Source organism: Myxine glutinosa, chromosome 8, assembly GCF_964187855.1.
Source record: "Myxine glutinosa chromosome 8, kmMyxGlut1.1, whole genome shotgun sequence".
In the NCBI taxonomy this organism is placed as follows: domain Eukaryota; kingdom Metazoa; phylum Chordata; class Myxini; order Myxiniformes; family Myxinidae; genus Myxine; species Myxine glutinosa.
In genome coordinates this window covers 105,897,087-105,917,086 of record NC_136268.1, presented here as the reverse complement: position 1 = coordinate 105,917,086, position 20,000 = coordinate 105,897,087, and the positions used below count along the sequence as shown (strand labels likewise).

Here is a 20,000-nt window from a genome sequence, read left to right as displayed (position 1 = left end):
CTGAAACATATTTTACTTCCGGCTAATAATGTTGAATTAAATAAAAACGAAGAAATATATGTCGGCATCATTGTTGACGTTTTTGTGACGACTGTCATCAAACGAAAAAGTAATATATCTTAACGGAAAAGCAAAAGCGAATTTTTTATATATATCGACACGTTGCCGTCGGTGTCATGTTGGGCGGTGTATGATACACCATGACGCGATTTTTAAAAATATATCTCTGCATTTTCCCGCGTGTGTGGAATGTTCTCAATTATTGCTGACACCGAGTCCAAAACCATCGATAAAAATGAAATCATATGGTGAGTTAGATTGGAGATAAAGGCGTGAGAGAGACTCAATGGCCTTGAAGTTGAAGTTACAGGCGTTTGAGAATTCATTTCGTTCTATAAACGGCAACTTTCATTGGATTTCCTTCCCGTTTTTTTTCAACCGAGTCGAAAACTATGTTAGCGACTGTGAAAAATGAAATGATATATCGAATTTTTAATATGTATCGACACGTTGCCGTCGGTGTCATGTTAGGCGGTGTATGATACACCATGACGCGATTTTAAAAAATATATCTGCATTTTCCTGCGTGTGTGGAATGTTCTCAATTATTGCTGACACCGACTCTAAAACCATCGATAAAAATGAAATCATATGGTGAGTTAGATTGGAGATAAAGGCGTGAGAGAGACTCAATGGCCTTGAAGTTACAGGCATTTGAGAATTCATTTCGTTCTATAAACGGCAACTTTCATCGGATTTTCTTCTCGTTTTTTTTCAACCGAGTCTAAAACTATGTTAGCGACTGTGAAAAATGAAATGATATATCGAATTTAAAATAGATATCGACACATTGCCGTCGGTGTCATGTTGGGCGGTGTATGATACACCATGACGCGATTTTAAAAAATATATCTCTGCATTTTCCCGCGTGTGTGGAATGTTTGTGGAAAATTAAAGATTTCAAATAAACCGATTTAAAGTGTATGCGCACATAACTAATAAAAAAAACGAAGAAATATCTCTCGGTAATTTCCTGAAACATATTTTACTTCCGGCTAATATGTTGAATGAAATAAAAACGAAGAAATATATGTCGGCATCATTGTTGACGTTTTTGTGACGACTATCATCAAACGAAATAGTAATATATCATAACGGAAAAGCAAAAGCGAATTTTTAATATATATCGACACATTGCCGGCGGTGTCATGTTGGGCGGTGTATGATACACCATGACGCGATTTTAAAAAATATATCTCTGCATTTTCCCGCGTGTGTGGATTGTTCTCAATTATTGCTGACACCGAGTCTAAAAGTAAAACCATCGATAAAAATGAAATCATATGGTGAGTTAGATTGGAGATAAAGGCGTGAGAGAGACTCAATGGCCTTGAAGTTACAGGCCTTTGAGAATTCATTTCGTTCTATAAACGGCAACTTTCATCGGATTTTCTTCCCGTTTTTTTTCAACCGAGTCTAAAACTATGTTAGCGACTGTGAAAAATGAAATGATTTATCGAATTTGATTTGAAATAAAACTGGGGGAGAGCAAGACACCACGGGCCTACAAAACAGGACTCAAAGCTATGCGAGTTAATAAAATGGTGGATATTTGTTTATAGCCACTCCCAGAATGGGTGGAGCTATGGGTGGAGCTACTCTGCAAACCGAGTAAGCCACACCCCGGACAGACACCCAACAGATAGACAGACAGACAGACAGACAGAATCATCTACGGCTATTATAATATAGATATATATATATATATCATAGGTCATCTATATATATATATATATATATATATATATATATATAACATGTTATTCAAAAACGTTATGGATGACATGACTAAACTAGGTGAATAAGTTGGTAAGGTGACAATAACAAGCCAATTCGATTTTGGTTCAGGTCCGAATCCAGATCCGGCCTATCAGTGGGATACAAAACAAGCTGTTCAGCTTGGCGGAGGTATGCGCTCTAACAAGTGCCGTTCCAGTTTGGAATGAATTCACAAAGTGCTTCCTTGTATATTATGAATAAATATCATTGTATTTTGATCAAACTACAGTAAATAGGTGACTTTTTGCAGATCACTCCACATTTTGTTCTGCAGTACACTATTCCGACTGCTTGGCAAATTGCAGCTCTCTCTCTGCTTATCTCGGCCTGTTTGCTCTGAAATCACAGGCAGGTTGGTGGTCTATCTGTTTGTAACCGCCTCACCTCCCTCTGCTATCTCAGCCCTTTAACCTTCCTCAAAAACTCCCTGAGGATGCACATTCTTTTGGTAATTCCCTCCTGGTTAAACTCTTAAAATTCAGCCTCACTGCACACCTCCACCTTTTCACTCCTCTGTTGTCCCATTTGTGAAACTGCCTTCCTGTGGCTGTTCAATCCTGCTCTTTCCTCCAGGACATAACAGTTGGCACTGCACCACCATCTCATGTTATCCCCAATTAATGCTTTCAAACCAAACCCTCTTACTCATAGGTTATAACAAGTTCAGTCACCCAATCAATATTCGGTTATTTAAACTTTAGAAAATCAGCAAGAAGATCAAGTCAAACATCCGGGGCCTTCGCTCAAACCTGACTGATCTCTCCACACAGGTTGCTTCTGACAATCCAGACTTGATCTGCTTAACAGAAACTTTCCTCCTTCAAGATGTTTCTGATTCCTTAATATCTCTTCCTGGTTACTCCCTCCTCCGGTATGATAGACCTGAGCCTCGTCCTGGTGGTGGGGTGGCTATCTTTATCAAAAACTCTCTTCCTCACTCTCCATGCACTGCCCTCTCTCCACATCACCCCCAGGAGTACCTCTGGCTACGGCTTCCTCTCCGCTCCCACCTTTTGTTCATATGTGTTCTGTACCGTCCTCCAAACAGTGATGACTCCATTTACATTTCACTGTCTGACAACATGGACCAACTTCTATCCACTCATCCCAACTCTCTCTTCCTCACATGTGGCGACTTCAACTGTCATCATGCCAACTGGCTGGGTGTGGGTTCATCTCTCACCAGCCATGGCACCTCAGCAAAGGACTTCTGCGACTCACTGGGATTGACACAATCTGTCAATTTCCCGACCCGGATCTCAGCCAATGGTGTATCTTCTCTTCTAGACTTGGTTATGACAAACTTCCCTGCTAATGTCTGCTGCTCTTCTTCTGCCCCAATCGGTTCTTCTGATCATGTGCTTGTTAAAGTGGACATCTCTCTGGCCATTCTCAGAGAGCCTCCTCAGCGTCGCCGAGTCTGGAATTTCACTCAGGCCGACTGGCATGGTCTTCAAGCAGCCATCAATCATCTGGACTGGTCTCCCATCTCCACTGTCTCTGACATCAATTCTTCCTGGGAATTCTTCCAAAGCAAACTGCTCTCTCTCATGCACAGATTTATCCCATCTCGTCTTCAGTTGTCTTACCCTTCCTCCCGTCCATGGTACACTGAATCTTGTGGTGAGGCAGTTGCCCTGAAACAACTTGCCTTTGCCTCTTGGAAGGCTAATCCAACTGAAGGCAATCTCAGTTCCTTCCACCAAGCTCGGAACAAGTGTGTGTCGACCCTCAGGAGTGCCAGGAAGCACGATCTCTCCACACTCAAGAATGAACTCTCAAACCTGACTCCTTCCTCCAAATCCTGGCGGCGTCTGGTCTAATCCGTTTCTGGTGTTTGTTCCCCCTCCATCCCCTCCCTTACCTCAAATGGCTACACAGTTGACACCGCATGTGACAAAGCCGAATGCCTCAACTCTGTGTTTGCCTCAAAATCTTGTGTCCCAAACCCATCTCTCTCTGTTCCTACCTTACACAGTCGAACCCAACTGCTCCTGGACTTTGTGTCCTTCTCTCCTGACAAGGTGGAGGATTTTTGTCAAACCTCGACTCTGATTCTGCAACTGGACCAGACGGCATCAGCCCACGGGTCCTAAAATCCTGCTCTGCCGCTCTATCTCACCCTCTCTCTGTTCTTTTCACCCTCTCTTTTGTTCAAGGTCATCTGCCAGCATCTTGGAAAGCAGCAAACATTACCACTTTACACAAAAAAGGTGCCAAAACAGATCCTTGCAACTACAGACCAATCAGCCTGCTCCCAATTATCAGCAAAGTCATGGAATCCATCATTGCTTCGGATATCAAATCCTTCCTCTTCTCCAATGGCTTGATCTCCGATCATCAATTTGGATTCAGACCAGGCCATTCTACTCTGGACATGCTGCTTCTGCTGTTTCAACAATGGATGGAGGTCCTCAATGCCAAACAGGAAATCAGAGCCGTCTCCCTTGACATATCACATGCCTTCGATACGGTCTGGCACCCAGCTCTGCTCACCAAACTCTCCTCCTATGGTATCCATGGAAATCTCCATGCATGGCTTGCGGACTTCCTCTCTGGTCGTAGACAACGTGTGGCCCTGAATGGATTTCTCTCATCTCCCCTTCCTGTTCTGGCTGGAGTTCCCCAAGGCAGTGTGCTGGGCCCTGTGCTTTTTCTGGTCTTTATCAATGATCTCTCCGACTCTCTGGAAAATCCTCTCTATCTCTTTGCTGATGACTCCTCTCTCTGCCGCTCCATTCCTCTTCCCTCAGATCGGCAGTCTGCAGCCTCCTCACTCTCTGAACACCTGGACAAAATCACAGACTGGTCAAACAAGTGGAACATGTCTTTCAATCCTGACAAATCTCACACTCTCACTATGTCTCTCCGAAAAGATCGACTGGACAACCCTCCCATCTACTTTCTCAACAATCCTCTCCAAGAAGTTCTGTCACTCAAGCTTTTGGGTCTCACTATCTGCCATGATCTTTCTTGGGAAAACCACATTTCCAAGCTGGCCTCCAAAGCCAGTCGCCCACTGGGCATCCTCCGTCGTGCGAAGTCCTTCCTCGGCAAACCTGAGCTCCTCACCACATACAAGGCTTTCATCCGCAGCTCAATGGAATACTGTTCTCCCCTATGGGCCGGTGCTCCTGCCTCACACCTAGCTCGGCTTCACGCTGTTGAAACCAAAGCTTTCAGAATCATTGGAATCTCCTGTGATGAAGCTATGTCCGAGGGCCTTTCACTCACTCACCGCAGACAGGTAGGTGGTCTTTCTGTCTTCTACCGACTCCTCTCCGGCCTTGCTCCCCCAGCTCTCTCTGTGCTTTGTCCCCCAAATATTCCTACAGGTCGCACAAGATCTGCCAGCAACCCTCTGATGGTTAAACTGCCGAAATATCGGCTCTCTGCTCACCTTCACTCTTTCATTCCTCTTTTCTCCCGCCTCTGGAACAAACTCCCACACTCCCTTCAATCCCACTCCTCCCTCCAGGTCTTTAAAACAGCTGTTCACCACCATCTCTTATCTTTCCCCATCCAAAACCTTGATCTTTTCTACCCCCACTAATTCACCCCAGACCCACCCTGTTTGAAATTCCAACTTCTTTCCTGGAAGTCCCGGCAGTGTCCATATGTTTTATACCTCTCCCACCCCCCCCCCCCCCCTTCCCATGCCTCACCCTCCCAAAGCCCTCTCCCTCCCACAGATCTCTCGATGTCCCTGCTCTCAGATGTTGTGTTTGTGTTCCTCCCCTCTCGTCCCATCTTGTCTACCGCTCCCCATGTTATATGTTTTATGTGTCGGTTTGTCTTTCTGTGTGATTAATGTTCGCTCTTTCACGAGCCTCGATCTTGTATACAACAAAAAAAAAAGAAAAAAAAAGTCAGTCTTTTGGGACTGACACTGGTAACATGTAACCCAATGCTACCTGCCACATGGTCGGATAGTCAGCGACTAAACCGACACACCTCAATGGCTTTGCTAGTGGGGAGGGTGACTGTCACATCTTGCACGACTAAAAACACCTGGAAAATGGCAGATGAGCTCCTCTTGGGAGCCAACAGCCATCTAATAAGGAGATGGTGTCTCCTAAAAAAACACCCATCGGGTTTGGACCAGTTCGAGTCATACCAAAGACTTTTAAAATGGTACGTGCTGCTTCCTTGCCTGAAAAGGACAGAGCACGGACAATCCCCATTGGTTGGCATCCATGCGGAGGAGAAAATTCCTCTTGAGGAAATGCCTCGCAGAGTACGGTGAGAAAAGCAGCACCATTGTTATGACGTTGCTGGTACCCAGAGTATCCCGGGAAATGACGGCACTTCCCCCAAGCTCAGTGGCTGTGTTAAGTGTTTGTCACGTGTGTGTGTGTGTGTGGTGTGTGTGTGTGTGTGTGTGTGTGTGTGTGTGTGTGTGTGTGTGTGTGTGTGTGTGTGTGTGTGTGTGTGTGTGTGTGTGTGTGTGTGTGTGTGTGTGTGTGTGTGTGTGTGTGTCGTCTCTATTACGAGTCTTTGCCCATGAATATAAAAATAGTTTAAAGCTGGATGAAAAAATAACCTGAGAGTGCTCCATTGCAAATACGGGCCAAATGGCCTTATTTCATTGTTTGAGGTGTCCAGGATGGTGGGATGACGACTTACACTCAATGTAGTCCGGTAGCAACTGTGGACCTTTTGTATGTAAATTTCCATTCTTCATACAAAATAAAATACTTAAATGCAACTGGTTTTATTCCCCACAAAAAAATCACCTTTTAATGCGACACAAGGATGAAAGCCAAGCTCTGTCCCTCTCCCCACCGAGAGGAGGCTCCATCAGCCAGAGAGACATTCATTTTAGTTTCAACATAGATTTGTTTAAGAATCGCATTTTTGTATTACATGTTACAACAAGAAAGAGCAATCAGAGACTGCAGACCATCACCAGGATGTGTTTTCAGTGTTTTGAAGGCTTTTGTGTTAAAACAAAGATGGCGACCGAACCACGTGACCGATGACGTCATCATAATTTTTCTCCACCAATTATTGCCTACATGATGCTCAATAAATTTCATCTTGATCGGATGAAGCTTTGTACTTGTCGAATTATGACGTCATAATGGAGGCACCTATGACATCATCATTAACATATTTTATTCCCCATGGAGAGTTCTTTACAATGAGCCATGTCTCAATATTTTCTATTCAGCGCTTTCGGAGATATAGAGGTGCAAAAGTTTTTGGTTTTTTTTCCAAGATGGCGGCCGAACCACATGACCAATGACGTCATAATTATCATTTTAAAAATTATACAGGTGGAGTTGCACCTATGGTGAAATTTCCTGTAAATCGGACCAACGGTTGCAGAGAAAATCATTTTTTATTCTGTGCGGACAAACAGACAGACAGACAAACAAACAAACGGACTCAAATGGAGCCCTCTCCTAATGGAGGATAATAATGTGGCGCAGCATTTTTGGGCAATGGGTCCAGGTGTATGAAATTGTGTTTCAGTTTAACTTGATTCTCATGGGGGCAAAGAGTAATTGAAGGATGGATAATGTTATGATATTTAAAACATTTTTCAAAAGACAGGTGCAATAAGCCTCCCTCCCATCAGGCTCACCTTGAGAACCCGATTTTGAGCTTTCTGCAGACGGCTTGCCAACTCCGTACCACTTTGACCATTACTCATGCTGTGGTGAGTCAGCTGTTCAAACGTGTAAATAGCGTTGTCCAAAATCTGAGGATGAACGATAAACAGCAATACAACTCGAGGAATGCAAAAGAGAATGCGAATGTCAACGCCAAGCCTGATCCAATGGCAACACGTTGCTTGATCCATATATTTTGTGACGTTGTGACGTTACAGTGTAACATCAGTGTTCGAGTGTAACTAACAGTAATCGTGGAAAGGATGATTATCATGGAAAGTGTGCTGCACAACACACCTGTTTCATTGTCCTCTGTGTCTCTTTCACCAAAGACTTGATCCCAGAGAAGTGAAAACGTTCCTTGAGGCTCTCGTGATTGTCTCTCATCTTCTCCACCTTGTCGTAGCACGAGTTCATGGCCATCGGGTTGTATGGCAATAACTTCAGTTTCGATATCAACTGTTGGCGAGTGTTTAAGATTTTTCAAGTAATCGCAGGCATTATGCAACGTACTAGTTCAAACCTACGTCACTACTCCATCCAAGACCTTTCTCTCCGATGAGGTATGGATTATCCGTGTACATCAAGCAGTTATTGCGTGACTGGCTCATAGACATTTCATACATCTATATACATAGGTACATTAAAAAAACATGGTAGGACGACACAGAAGTGAAATTTTTACATGGGGAATAAGGACTTTTATTAAGGAGGTACTTTGCTCTCTTACCTGTCCAACCTCCTCCTGTGAAGTACCGTTTTCTATGCTTTTGATGATTTCTGAGGAACCCGTTACGAACATGCTGCGGGTATCTGAAAAGCCGTCACTCACTGGCTCCACAATGCTCTCGAGCAGTGATGGCTGGTACGGATGCACGTTCTTTTGCAGGAATTTCTTGGTGTTGGGGCCTATCCACGCTGTAAAAGTCAAACACACAGACACAAGTGCTAGTCTTTCCTTCTGTCATGAAACTGACATGTGCTGCAATAATTGGTAGTGATCAAATCCCTGTGCAAAGTCATTATGACGTCATAATTCGACAAGTACAAAACTTCATCCGATCAAGATGAAATTTCTTGACCATAATCTAGGAATAAATTAGTGGAGGAACAAAACAAACGATGACGTCATCGGTCACATGGTTCGGCCGCCATATTTGTTTTAACACAAAAGGCTTAAAAAACACTGAAAATACATCCTGGCGAGGGTTTGCAATCTCTGATTGTTCTTTTTCTTGTTTCATATTGAATATTAGTGCAAGTGTTTTGCAACCCCAGTTAACGACCAGGGTCGAATGTCATCCCGATGAGAGCAAGTAAGCTCGCAATCTGGATAGACCACTCCGATAGATGTTTAATCAATGACCACCATAAGAATCTCAATGCTATTGAGTGACCCTGCTGAGGCTTCCAGGTCGGAAGCAACGCCATGGTCTGCGCATGTGGTCGCTATTGTCGGGATTTCTTATCCGTTGGGATCGAGAGAAACGTTCGTCACGCGCTCCACACATTTTGTTTCCGATCTCCACCCGATCACAGGTGCTTTCTGGTTTATTGGTTTGCATTAGCAGAAACAAATGTGTGTGTGGCAGACACGTCTTTGTTTCTTGCAGATTATGCAGTGTTTGGTGAGTGAGACATAATCCATGGCTAATGCTCTCCTTTGAGGTCAGGAGGTGCTATTACTACACTGCAAATAGAAGCTTGGCAGGGGTGGAGCTTGGCGGGATTCAGGGGTGACGCCCTGCCTTTTCCAGGTATGTTCACCAGGAACAAGGTTCATGCACCACAAAACGCGGAGCTCCCATTGCTGCAGACCAGCTCCTGACTGACGTCACCCTCCCCACGAGTTTCCTGGTATGGATGGAGATGGTGTCATTACCACCCGGAACGGGCCACAGATCAGAGCTCCACACTTAACATGGAACTGGTGTTTTTTGGATGCGCTTTTGAGGCACGAACGTGTGCCGATAATCTAACTGGTATGACAGGCAAGTGGAGCGTCAGGGCCATGCATTAAAAGTTACTGGGTGATTAGCGCACATTTGCAAGGTTTGAATTACCCACCGCTGGCACATCGCGAGGTCATCGTTGTTGCTCTGAAGGCGGTGGGCATTTGCTGTGGTGGATATAGTCTTGTGGTCAGCGGTGGTAAAGGCAGTGTGGTGGTTGAACTGTGGAGAATGTGCATAGCGAGCTTGTGTGATATCCTTTTGAAGTGAATTGGAAATCAATGTCCGTTGATGATTTTATTAGAGTGGTTGCTATTTTTTTGATTTGTATACAGAATCGAGGCTCGTGGAAGAGCGAACACATTGAACATGAAAACATGCACAGACACATAAAACGTACAATGAAGGGAGCGGGAGACAAGAGGGGGAGGGAAAGGGAAGCATACAAGCACAACAGCAGAGAACAGGGACGTCGGTAGATCTGTGGAAGCGGAAGGGCTGGGGGGAGGAGGGGTACACGGTATAAACCAAATGAACACTTCTGGGAATTTCAGGAAATAAGTTGGGGAATACAAGAGGCGGATTTGGGGTTTAACGGGGTTTTTGGGGTTTAACTTGGGGATTTGGGATTTAACGGGGGAAGAAAAGATCAAGGTTTTGGATGGGGGAGGTTAAGATCTGGTGGGGAACAGCTATTTTAAAGACCTGGAGGGAAGAGAGCGATTGAAGAGAGAATGGGAGATTGTTCCACAGGTGGGAGAAAAGAGGAATGAAAGAGTGAAGGTGAGCAGAGAGTCTTGATTTTGGCAGTTTCACCAAAAGAGGGTTGCTGGCAAATCTTGTGTGTCCTGTAGGAATATTTGGGGGGACAGAGCACAGACAGAGCAGGGGGAGCAAGGCCGGAGAGGAGTCGGTAGAAGACAGAAAGACCACCAACCTGCCTGCGGTGAGAGAGAGAAAGGCCATCAGAATCAGCTTCATCACGGCAGATACAAATGATTCTGAATGATTTGGTTTCAACCACGTGAAGCCAAGCTAGGTGTGAGGCAGGAGCACCAGCACAGAGGGGAGACCAGTACTCCATTGAGCTGCAGATAAAAGCTTTGCATGTGGTGAAGAGCTCAGAAGTGCCCAGAAAAGACTGCACGACAGAGGATGCCCAGTCACGGACTGGCTTTGGAGGCCAGCTTGGAAATGTGGTTTTCCCAGGAAAGATAATGGCAGATAGTGAGACCCAAAAGCTTGAGTGACAGAACTTCTTCAAGAGGATAGTTCAGAAAGTAGATGGGAGGGTTGTCCAGACGGTCATTATGGAGAGACAAAGTGAGATTGTGAGATTTGTCAGGATTGAAAGACATGTTCCAATTGTTTGACCAGTTTGAGATATTGTCCAGGTCTGTAGAGAGTGAGGAGGCTGCTGCCTGCCGATCTGAGGGTTGATAAATGGAGCGGCAGAGACTGGAGTCATCAGCAAAGAGATAGAGAGGATTTTCGAGAGATTCGGAGAGATCATTAATGAAGACATATCCTTGACATATCACATGCCTTCGATACGGTTTGGCACCCTGCTCTGCTCACCAAACTCTCCTCCAATGGTATCCATGGAAATCTCCACGCATGGCTTGCGGACTTCCTCTCTGGTCGTAGTCAACGTGTGGCGCTGAATGGATTTCTCTCATCTCCCCTTCCTGTTCAGGCTGGAGTTCCCCAAGGCAGTGTTCTGAGCCCTGTGCTTTTTCTGGTCTTCATCAATGAACTCTCCGACTCTAGAAAATCCTCTCTGTCTCTTTGCTGATGACTCCACTCTCTGCCGCTCCATTCCTCATCCCTCAGATCAGCAGTCTGCAGCCTCCTCACTCTCTGCAGACCTGGACAAAATCACAGACTGGTCAAACAAGTGGAACATGTCTTTCAATCCTGACAAATCTCACACTCTTACAATGTCTCTCCGAAAAGACCGGCTGGAAAACCCTCCCATCTACTTTCTCAACAATCCTCTCCAAGAAGTTCTGTCGCTCAAGCTTTTGGGTCTCACTATCTGCCATGATCCTTCCTGGGAAAACCACATTTCCAAGCTGGCCTCCAAAGCCAGTCGCCGACTGGGCATCCTCCGTGTCATGTGAAGTCCTTCCTTGGCACACCTGAGTTGCTCACCACATACAAGACTTTCATCCGCAGCTCAATGAAGTACTGTTCTCCCCTCTGTGCTGGTGCTCCTGCCTCACAGCTAGCTGGTCTTCACGCTGTTGAAAACAAAGCTTTCAGAATCATTGGAATCTCATGTGATGAAGCTAACTCCAAGGGCATTTCACTCCCTCACGGCAGGCAGGTTGGTGGTCTTTCTGTCTTCTACAGACTCCTCTCCGGCCTGGTTCCCCCAGGTCTGTCTGTGCTCTGTCCGCCAAATATTCCGACAGGACGCACAAGATCTGCCAGCAACCCTCTTGTGGTGAAACTGCCAAAATCAAGACTCTCTGCTCACCTTCCCTCCTTCATTCCTCTTTACTCCCGCCTCTGGAACAAACTCCCTCACTCTCTTCAATCCCACTCCTCCCTCCAGGTCTTTAAAACAACTGTTCACCACCATCTCTTATCTTCCCCCATCCAAAACCTTCATCTTTTCAACCCCCCGATAATTTACCCCAGATCCACTTTTTTGATATACTGACTTCTTTCCTGGAAGTCCTAGCAGTGTCCATGTGTTGTTTTTTTTTTAACCTCTCCCACCCCCACCCCCTTCCCATGCCCCCCCCCCCAAGCCCTCTTCCTCCCACAGATCTCCAGACGTCTCTGTTCTCTGCTGTTGTACTTGTGTGCTTCCTTCTCTCTCTCCCCATCTTGTCTCCCGCTCCCTTTATTATATGTTTTATGTGTCAGTTTGTTTTTTGTCATTAATTTGAGCTCTTACACGAGCCTCAATCTTGTACACACACAAAAAAAAAAAAAATGTTTTTGGTCTTCACAGTCTTTTGGGTCTTCGGGGTCTTTTGGGGTCTTTTGGATCTTGGGGGACTTAAAAGGTCGTCAAAGGTCTGAGGGGTCTCAACAGTCTAAACGTAATTAAGAGGCTGTTCATTTCATTTGAAGAAGAAGAGCACGTTTTCGTCGCATATAAACATACATAACGACATAACCATATACGTTTTCTGTATTATAATAAGATTATATATATATATATATATATATATATATATATATATATATATATATATATATATATATACACACACAAAATACATACATACATAACATAATGCATACATATATACATATATATTCGTTACAGTATATCCTAAGTGTACAGTGTGTTCCAGAATAAAGTATAACTGTGCGGAAATATAACACCACACTGAATTGCCACCGTGAGATTTTTGAGTTTAATAAGAAGAGGGTTACTGGCCAATGCTTGTAGATCCAAGTTAACATTGCATGTCATGTGTTATGGCTCTGTCATGGTCTCTGCCCTTGTCAGTGATCATCGTTTTTGTATAGAAATGTATTCGTTCTTGCTGTGCTCATTTTTATCATCATATTTGTTATCAAATTGCTTATCAAATTATATATAGCACAGGAACCTTTTGTCCTATCGCCATTGGCCTATAACGAACAGCATTGTGCGGGGTTTCTGTTCTACTATCCCAGGGTCATGCCCCACATGAATGTTGCAGGTGAGTGCATGTTCACTCGTGCAACAATGTTTTACATTACCAGTACAAACACTGCACTTGCACTTCTTTTCAAAGTTTTCTTCTAGCTTTCGACACCTGTCCCATTGGAGTGGAGGCTTCACATGCCTTCATTGTAAAATTGTATGATGTATATGTACGTATACAGTCACGTGAAAAAGTAAGTACACCCCATGTAAAGTTTTGACTTTTTCAACATATTTCAACATACAGCTATTTGATCTTCAGTTCAACAATATTGATAGATAAAGGTGATATTAAAGCGCGGCGTTACGCGCGCTGCTTCCGAGCAAGGAGGAAGCGGACAAGCGGTAACTTATAAGCGTCTTTATTTCAGGAGCTCACTGTAACACTGGCGCGCTCCGGGCTGCGCGCCCGGTGTATATCATGAGGCCACGCCTACCCCTCGGGCGTGGCCACCGCCCACTTGGTGCGCGGAATGATGTCACCACGCCAGTGGGCTTTTGTGTCCGCCACACGCACCCCCCCAGAATTCCCGCGCACCTGGAGGGCCAGTTTGCGGGGCAGACGAATGACCCGGCCGAAGTGCCCCCTGGCGATCGGCGGCGTCGGGGGTGCAGGGATGCCAGGTGGGATGCCCCTGGCTGCCCCTGGGATGGGTGCAGGACCGGGGGGCGGCGTGGCGGCGGGGCTGGGCGGTGCCGGGGGTCCACCCGCAGGGGGGCGGCCCCGACGTGGGGGTCGGGCCACTGGCGGTGGATGGTCCACGTCGAGGTGGGCCGGCTTGAGGCGGTCCACCGAAACGCGGTCAGGAGTACCGCCGATGTCCAGGGTGAAGTGCTTCGCCCCGGTCTCCAGCACGTGGAAAGGCCCGTCGTACGGGGGCCGCAGTGGTGTCCGGTGGGCATCGTGGCGGACGAAGACGTACTCCGCCGTGCGAAGCTCCGGGGCGACGTGCGTCGGTGGGTGCCCGTGGCATGCCGTTGGCACCGGGGCGAACCTCTGGGCGGTCTATTGCAGAGCGGAGCGCTGCTGTGCCGCGGACCATGGTGCCGTGGAGTCGGGGAGGAACTCGCCCGGCACCCGCAGCGGTTGCCCGAAGACCAACTCCGCCGCGGATGCGCGCAGGTCCTCCTTGGGCGCCGTCCGGAGGCCCAGCAGGACCCAGGGGAGCCTGTCGACCCAGCCGCCGTCGCGGAGGGTGGCCCGGAGCGCGGCCTTCAATGAGCGGTGAAAGCGCTCACACAGGCCGTTAGCCTGGGGGTGGTAGGCCGTGGTTCAGTGCAGCCGGACCCCGAGCCCCTGCGCGACCGCCCCCCAGAGCTCCGAGGTGAATTGGGGGCCGCGGTCGGACGAGATGTCTGAGGGGGCGCCGAACCGGGCGACCCAGGTGGCGATGAAAGCCTGCGCGACATCGGCCGCCGTTGTCGACGCCAAGGGCACGGCCTCCGGCCACCGGGTGGTGCGGTCCACCATGGTGAGGACGTAGGTGAAACCCCGCGAGGGGGGCAGAGGTCCCACCAGGTCCACGTGGACGTGGTCAAACCGGCGTTCCGGCACCGTGAACGGGGCCAACGGGGCCTGGGTGTGCCGGTGCACCTTGGCGCGCTGGCACGCGAGGCACGTCCTGGCCCAGCCGCGGACGGCCTTCCGGAGGCCATGCCAGATGAACTTGTCGGCGATCAGCCTTTGGGAGGCCCTCGCGCCCGGGTGGGACAGGCCGTGGATGGCGTCAAACACCTGGCGCTGCCAGCCCGCGGGCACGATGGGGCGAGGACGCCCGAGGGAGACGTCGCACAAGAGGGCCGCGCCCGCGCCGTCGAACGGCACCTCGGTGACGCGGAGGCCCGTGACGGCGGTCCGCAAGGCCTGGACGTCGGGGTCAGCGGCCTGGTCCGCTGCCATCCGGGCATAGTCGATGCCGAGGTGGACTGCGTGGGCGACGGCCCGGGAAAGGCAATCCGCCACCGGGTTGTCCTTCCCCGCGACGTGCTGGATGTCCGTCGTGTACTCGGACACGGCCGAGAGGTGACGCTGCTGCCGGGCCGACCACGGCTCGGTGACCTTGCCCATCGCGAAGATCAGCGGCTTGTGGTCGACGAAGGCAGTGAACGCACGGCCCTCGAGCAGATGGCGGAAGTGCCTGACCGCCAAGTGAAGCCCAAGCAACTCGCGGTCGAAGGTACTGTAACGGCGTTCGGGCGGGCGAAGCTGCCGGCTAAAGAACGCCAGCGGTTGCCAAGCTCCACGCACCCATTGCTCGTGCACCGCGCCCACCGCGTAGTCCGAGGCATCGGTGGTGAGGGCGATCGGTGCATCGGGCGCCGGGTGCGCGAGCATGGTGGCATTAGCCAAGGCGAGCTTCGCGCCCGTGAACGCCGTGTCCATCTGCTCGGTCCAGGTAACGTCGCCTTTGCCCGGCTTACCTCGGAGAGCTTCGTGCAGGGGGCGCAGGAGCTGGGCGATACGGGGCAGGAACCGATGGTAAAAGTTCACCATGCCCAGGAACTCCTGCAGCCCTCTGATCGTGCGGGGGCGCGAAAACCCCTTCACCGCCTCCACCTTGGCCGGCAGGGGGACGGCTCCATGCCTGGTGACACGGTGCCCCAGAAAATCGATTATGGCGGCGCCGAACCGGCACTTTGCGGGGTTCACAATCAGGCCATGCTGGCCCAGGCGTTCGAAGAGCGTGCGGAGGTGGCGTAGGTGCTCTTCGCGGGACGCGCTGGTGACGAGGATATCGTCCAGGTAGACGTAGACAAAATCCAAGTCGCGCAGGACGCTGTCCATCAGTCGCTGGAACGCCTGAGCCGCATTCTTCAGACCGAAGGGCATGCGCAGGAACTCGAAGAGTCCGAATGGCGTGATGACCGCCGTCTTCGGGACGTCCTCCGGCCTGACGGGGACCTGATGGTAGCCGCGTATGAGGTCCACCTTCGAGAAGAAGGACATGCCCGCCAAACGGGCGGAAAAGTCCTGAATGTGGGGGACGGGGTAGCGGTCGGGAGTCGTGGCGTCATTGAGACGGCAATAGTCCCCGCACGGTCGCCATCCCCTGCCGGGCTTCGGCACGATGTGCAGCGGCGACGCCCAAGCGCTCTCTGAGCGCCGAACGATGCCGAGTCGCTCCAGGGTAGCGAACTCCGCTTTTGCCACCGCCAGCTTCGTCGGCTCGAGGCGGCGTGCCCGGGCGTAGACCGGTGGCCCGACGGTGGGGATGTGATGGGCCACCCCGTGCTTGACGGCCCCCGCCGAGAAGGTGGGCCGCGTGAGGGCCGGGAAGCCGGCGAGGAGGCGGGTGAATGCGTCCGCTGCCGGAAGTGTACAGACCAACGTGGCCGGAACCGAACCGTTCGGCAAGCCGCTTGGCAAGCCGCTCGGTGAGCTGCTCGCCGAGCTGGGCAACGCACAAGCGAGCGAGCTGAACGTCTCGGCCTGGACAAGACGTCTGCGCTTGACGTCGACCAGGAGCCCATTAGCGCACAGGAAGTCCGCGCCAAGCAGTGCCATGGGCACGTCGGCGGTGACGAACGTCCATCGGAAAACCTGCCCTCTGAACCGCAGAGAGAGGCAGCGTTTTCCGTACGTACGGATGGGCGTCCCGTTCGCGGCAAGCAGCGCGGGGCCCCCACCCGCGGCGTGCTTGTCTGACGTGCCGGCGGGAACGACACTCACCTGCGCTCCCGTGTCGCACAGGTAACGGCGCCCGGAGAAGGTGTCCGTTATGAACAGCAGGCTGCTCGAACGGCCGGCGCTCATCGCCACTATTGAGCGCCGGCCCGGGCGTTTCCCGACCTGTTGAAGGAGCATGGCGGATGACACTGCCGAGCTTCGTGGCCGAACTTGGCGTGGAACCAGCACCAGGTGGTGGAGCTGGAGGAGCGCGGCTGGCTCCACCAGGCCGGTGGAGTTGGCGGGTTTCCCCGCGGTGGCGGTTTTGCCGCGGCGGTGGGCGGGGCGTGGCGGCGGTCACGAGGTGCGTATCAGCATGCTGCGTATGCTGTATAAGCTGATGCTGTGGATCAGCAGCATCAGCAGCATTAGCAGCATCAGCAGCATTAGCAGCATCAGCCACGAGGGCCGTGACGGCCACGCCGACTCTCGCCCGCGTGTCCGAAGCGGCGAAGTACTTGTCCGCCTCGGCCGCCAATGCTCGGGGTTCCGTTAGCCCGGTCCCGGCCAACGCGAGGCGAACCTGCGCTGGAAGTTGGCGACGGAAAAGCGCCCGGAATAGAGAACCGGGGGCTTCGTCGCCCAACAGTGACAGCATATTGTCCATTCGGACCGACGGGCGCGTGTCACCGAGCTCGGGGAGATCCAGGAGGCGGTCGGCCCGTGCGTCGTCTGTGAGGCCGAACGTGGCTAGGAGTAGCCGCTTGAGTGCCTCGTACTTGTGGCCGTCCGGTGGGTGGCGAAGGACGGACACAACTCGAGCGGCCGTGCCGGGCCCGAGGGAGGCGACGACGTGGCAATAGCGCGTGTCATCGCCGGTGAGGCGCCGAAGCTGAAATTGGGCTTCGGCCTGGACGAACCAGACTTCGGCCTGAGCCTCACAAAATTCGGGAAGTTTGATGAAGATGGCCATGGCAATGGCGTCGCGTGTGGAAGGATCGCTCCGGCAGATCCAACGTCGAGGGGGTCACCAGTAAAGCGCGGCGTTACGCGCGCTGCTTGCGAGCAAGGAGGAAGCGGACAAGCGGTAACTTATAAGCGTCTTTATTTCAGGAGCTCACTGTAACACTGGCGCGCTCCGGGCTGCGCGCCCGGTGTATATCATGAGGCCACGCCTACCCCTCGGGCGTGGCCACCGCCCACTTGGTGCGCGGAATGATGTCACCACGCCAGTGGGCTTTTGTGTCCGCCACAATATAATATAACAAATATCATGAAACATTTACATTTTGTAGTCCATTGTATAATTTAAATAAACATAAATGCAAATTTTGCATGTGGAAAAAGTAAGTACACCCCTACATTTATCCTTACTTCAAATACCTAAAATTAGAATCAGGTGCACCAGCTCAGGTGCAAATGATTAGAACATCGTTAGAGAGGATCTTGGAGGAACCTGTCTTATTTAAACCTCAGACATTTAGTTTGGTTTGCTCTTTGTTGTTGAAGTGTGCGGCGTCACCATGCCGAGATCAAAAGAGCTCTCTGAGGCCTTCAGAAAGAAGGTTATAGATGCCTATGAGTCTGGGAAGGGATTTAAAAGGATCTCCAAACAATCAATCATTCGACTGTCTGGAAGATCATCTACAAGTGGAGAAGATTCCAAACAACTGCCAACTTGTTCAGGCCAGGCCGCCCGAGCAAGTTCAGCCCGAGAGCAGACCGCAAGATGCTGAAGGAAGTCTCTAAGAACCCCAGAATGTCATCACGGGACCTACAGGTAGCTCTTGCCACTGTTGATATCAAAGTGCACGAGTCTACCATTAGAAAGAGGCTGCACAAATTTGATCTACATGGGAGGTATGCCAGGAGGAAACCTTTGCTGTCCAGAAAGAACATCAGGGCAAGACTAAAGTTTGCGAATGAACACCTAGGCAAAGACCAGCACTTCTGGAACAATGTGCTCTGGACAGATGAGTCAAAGATAGCGCTATTTGGCCACAGTACCAGAAGACATGTTTGGCGAAAACCAAAGACAGCATTTGACCACAAGAACCTGATACCAACTGTAAAGCATGGTAGTGGAAATACTATGGTTTGGGGCAGCTTTGCTGCATCAGGGCCTGGGCAGCTCACCATCATAGAATCCACTATGAATTCTTCATTGTACCAGAGGGTGCTTGAGGATAATGTGAGGCCATCTGTCGGAAAGTTGAAGCTCAACCGAAGGTGGACCTTGCAACATGACAATGACCCTAAACATACCAGTAAATCCACCAAGGAATGGCTGAAAAGAAAGAAATGGAGGGTTCTGGAATGGCCAAGTCAAAGCCCGGATCTAAATCACATCGAGATGTTGTGGGGGGGTTTGAAATGAGCTGTGCATGCAAGAAGCACCTCAAACATCGCACAGCTGAAAGAATTCTGCATGGAGGAGTGGGCAAAAATTTCTCCCAGTCGATGTCAGAGACTGGTAGACAGTTATAAGAAACGCCTACTTGAGGTTGTTTCTGCCAAAGGGGGCAATACCACCTATTAGAGCCAAGGGTGTACTTACTTTTTCCACATGCGAAATTTGCATTTATGTTTATTTAAATTACTAGGGCATGCCCGTACTATATATATATCTAAAATTATATCCCCCCCCCTATTTACATGAAATGGTTTGGTCCAAAGCGAACGGCTTGCGAGTGGTGACAATCCCCCCCCTCTATTTACATGCAATGGTTCGGTCCAAAGCGAACGGCTTCCGGAGTTTGGTAAAGAAATCGCCATCGCGTACACAAACGCGCAGGAAAGCGAATGAATCGCAAATTCGTTTTTATTAGTTGTAAAACATAATGCCCAATTATTCAATTAGCGCCAACGTATTTTGGCTGTTTGCAATTTAATCGCAAGGCAAAGTAGAAAGAGAAGAGGGAAAAAAAGAAAAGCCTTGCCTTGCTGCAAACAGCTGCTGCAAACAACAACAACAGGGAAGGCTGCACTGTCCGGAAGTTGGCATATCGCAGTTACGATTATTTTAGTGTTAATGGCCAATTATTCAATTATCGCCAACGTATTTTGGCTGTTTGCAATTTAATCGCAAGGAAAAGTAGAAAGAGAAGAGGGGAAAAAAGAAAAGCCTTGCATTAACGCATTAACGCTTGCATTGCATTAACGGTTCGGCACACGTGATAGCTCGCTGCTCTCTGATTGGTTGAAGCGTTTTTTGGACATAGCTCGGTAGGTACTTGTCCGATTAATTTCAAACCTTGAAAAGGCACATCCTCGGGTCCCCAGCAATATACCTGGCAAGTTTCAAGTATATCGGACCCGTGGTTGTCGAGAAA

The 20,000-nt window shown here is 49.6% G+C and overlaps 1 protein-coding gene across 2 annotated transcripts in view; it reads right to left on the bottom strand.

Annotated features, from left to right (window-relative positions):
* Window positions 1-20,000, bottom strand: part of LOC137433170 (protein Niban 2-like) — an 80,413-nt gene that overhangs the window by 17,252 nt on the left and 43,161 nt on the right. For both annotated transcript variants that reach the window (XR_013624373.1, XM_078783646.1), the window contains exons 9-11: window positions 8,188-8,375; window positions 7,755-7,916; window positions 7,430-7,546 (exon numbers count right to left, since the gene is read on the bottom strand). Coding sequence is in view for 1 of the 2 variants with exons in the window: in XM_078783646.1 (XP_078639772.1) it covers window positions 7,430-7,546; window positions 7,755-7,916; window positions 8,188-8,375 (467 nt within the window). In the remaining variant the exon portion in view is untranslated. The remainder of the gene's footprint in view (window positions 1-7,429; window positions 7,547-7,754; window positions 7,917-8,187; window positions 8,376-20,000) is intronic.